The sequence below is a fragment of the Lycium ferocissimum genome, unplaced genomic scaffold (assembly GCF_029784015.1).
Source record: "Lycium ferocissimum isolate CSIRO_LF1 unplaced genomic scaffold, AGI_CSIRO_Lferr_CH_V1 ctg3635, whole genome shotgun sequence".
Lineage (NCBI taxonomy): Eukaryota > Viridiplantae > Streptophyta > Magnoliopsida > Solanales > Solanaceae > Lycium > Lycium ferocissimum.
This window is the reverse complement of record NW_026725447.1, coordinates 43,601-45,947: the sequence shown is the minus strand read 5'-3', so window position 1 is coordinate 45,947 and position 2,347 is coordinate 43,601. Positions and strand designations below refer to the sequence as shown.

At 36.0% G+C, this 2,347-nt stretch overlaps 1 protein-coding gene across 1 annotated transcript; it reads right to left on the bottom strand.

Moving 5' to 3' along the window:
- Positions 1-285: 285 nt before the first annotated feature.
- On the bottom strand, positions 286-1,018 carry LOC132044109 (uncharacterized). The gene is made up of 2 exons (XM_059434599.1): positions 667-1,018; positions 286-582 (listed from the first exon to the last, which is right to left on the bottom strand). Exons 1-2 carry the CDS (start codon positions 706-708, stop codon positions 286-288), a joined length of 339 nt encoding a protein of 112 aa, XP_059290582.1. The 5' UTR covers positions 709-1,018.
- Positions 1,019-2,347: the final 1,329 nt, after the last annotated feature.

Sequence of the window (2,347 nt, the reverse complement as noted above, 5' to 3'; positions counted from 1 at the left end):
TGAATCAGCTATGCATTAACCAATCAGTTTTCAAGTAAGTCACTCGCTACAGACAACTTAATCTAACAAAAAAAATATGAAAAATAAAAGAAAACTTACGTAGGTCCGCTTAGCCTGTTCCTCACACCACTCATCTGGATCATTAGTGTTTGCCTTCTTTTTCACGTGAGTGATCTTGAACTCCTCATCTTGAGGTACTAGCATCCCCCGTTTTAGTTCTGCGCAAAAGAATAAATTGATAAGACATAAAGAAAATAAAGTAAATTCACAATCCTACAAGTACACTTAAGGTAGACTTTCCAGCTTCCTCCTCACAGCCTCTTGACTCATTGCCCCACTAGTGTGTAGGGAGCCACCCTTCATCGAATTTCTAGCCTTCTTCCCTATGTCACTCAGTTGTAAGAATCTTTCATTAGTTGCCCAATAATGTAGCAGCTTGTTATAGTTTTCAGGAAGGATCCACTTAGGCTTCTTGTGAGATTCACGAACCCTTCCTAACATGTCACATAGTAAGCGCTGAGCTTTCTTCTTGAAGTTTTGAGTTAGCTGCTTCTTATGTTCCGGGCGCCAGACACATTTTTCCTGCAATGAAAAGTAAATGAGTTTATTAATAAGGAACGATCAATATAAGTGGATTTTTTAAATAAAAATAATAAATATGTATACCTTAAATGCATAATAGATCTGTCTTTGCCGATTTGGTGACATCTGGCCCCAAGTAGGTGAGTCTTTAAATAGTTTTTCTATTTCACCTATAAGGAGTCTTGAAGATTTGTCCGGTAACCAACTATCAAAAATATAAAATTAAACACTTAGAGAATAAACAAAAACATAAACAAAAAAAAACCTCGCAGAAGGCAGGGTTAAATTTGAAAGGCAGATCTGGTTACTCTTGCCTGCTGGTGTGATAAAGAGGAGGACTGATGGTTGGAAGTGAAGGATTTCTTATCATCGTACTCAAATCCTTTTGGAGGAGAGTATGGTAGTATATTTTTATACTAACAAAGTTTTCTTTTTTGCAGGTTACTCATACACTGCATGGAATCACAAAGTTTTTAGGATTTCAGGACTTAACATTGCAGCTGTCACTGATTCTAGTAATGTAAAATATGATGTGGTACAAAAATGTTTCAAAGCTGATCACTTACTAGATAACATGGATCCTATTTACTTAGGAAATGCAATAGATAGTATTATGATTAGTAGGTTTTCAAAGGCTGCATTCTTGTTGCTACTGTTTTTAGAAGAACTTAAGAGTTTATGCAGGATTTATTTATTGACTAACTCTCAATGTGTGGTATTAGAACATGGTGCTCATCCTATTGAGGGGTGGTCAATAGGTGGAAAATGTATTAATTCTTGTGGAAATTGGATTTGCAGCAAATATGCAGATTTCAGCTGTTATTATAAAACAGGACTGAGATGCAGAGTTGGTGACTGCAGATGCTATCCCATAAATTTCAAAAGAAATGACACGGGATTTTGTGTTATAAACTTGATACTAAAATTTGTACCTTTGAGCTTATAAGAACATATGTAGATGAGGTACAAGTTCAGGTGTCATGTTGGAATTTGCATTACAGGATTGATTTCATATGATGCAGGTTATTTGCTGATTCTGTCTAGAGATAACATGATATTCTACATGACCTCTCTATTGCTTTTTCCTCTAGGTATGGTATTAGCACTTGCTACTCAGTCTGTTGAGGGATTAACAATAGATGGAAATTGTATGGATATCAAAAGGGATTGGTTGGGAAGTGCAGCAGCAGGAACATCTATAAACCCGCACTGGGAAATGAAAGTGCAGTTTTATATATGCTGGATGGAAAGGGCATATGCTGCAGAGATCAGAAGTTCATAAATGCTTGCTACTGTTTGTACCACTGATCCTTTACATCTAGGACAAGATCTGATACAAATTTGATGATATTTACTATCTCATTGACCCAAAAACCACAGTAAATGATATGGGAATAATATGCACTAACTTGAAACCAAGATTTGCATCAGTGAACTATTAGAAACTGGTGCAGATGAGGTTAAATTCAAATGTCAAGTTGGTCCAGGAATTCAAAAGGCTATGGGTCAATTTATTGCTGGTTTTCAATTGTGCCTACATTCGTGCAAGTTCAACTATACATTGAGAGATGCAACATGCAATTTATACAACAAATCTATGATCTCCACACCTTCAAGCTAGTCATGCAAAGTTCAATAGCAGTTGTGAAATACTGGCAACTTCATCACTGCATAGAAGCAGTTCTTTGGTCAATCTGTGACCTGAAAGTTGATCCGAACAAGATATATAATGCAATTTACAGTCTATTAAGTAGTTTATTTTACT

Excerpts from the sequence above, each read along its gene's own strand:
- LOC132044109 (XM_059434599.1), bottom strand. The coding sequence starts at position 708 with ATGTCACCAAATCGGCAAAGACAGATCTATTATGCATTTAAG. Across the intron at positions 583-666 it reads AGATCTATTATGCATTTAAG|GAAAAATGTGTCTGGCGCCC; the intron begins GTATACATATTT and ends TTTTCATTGCAG.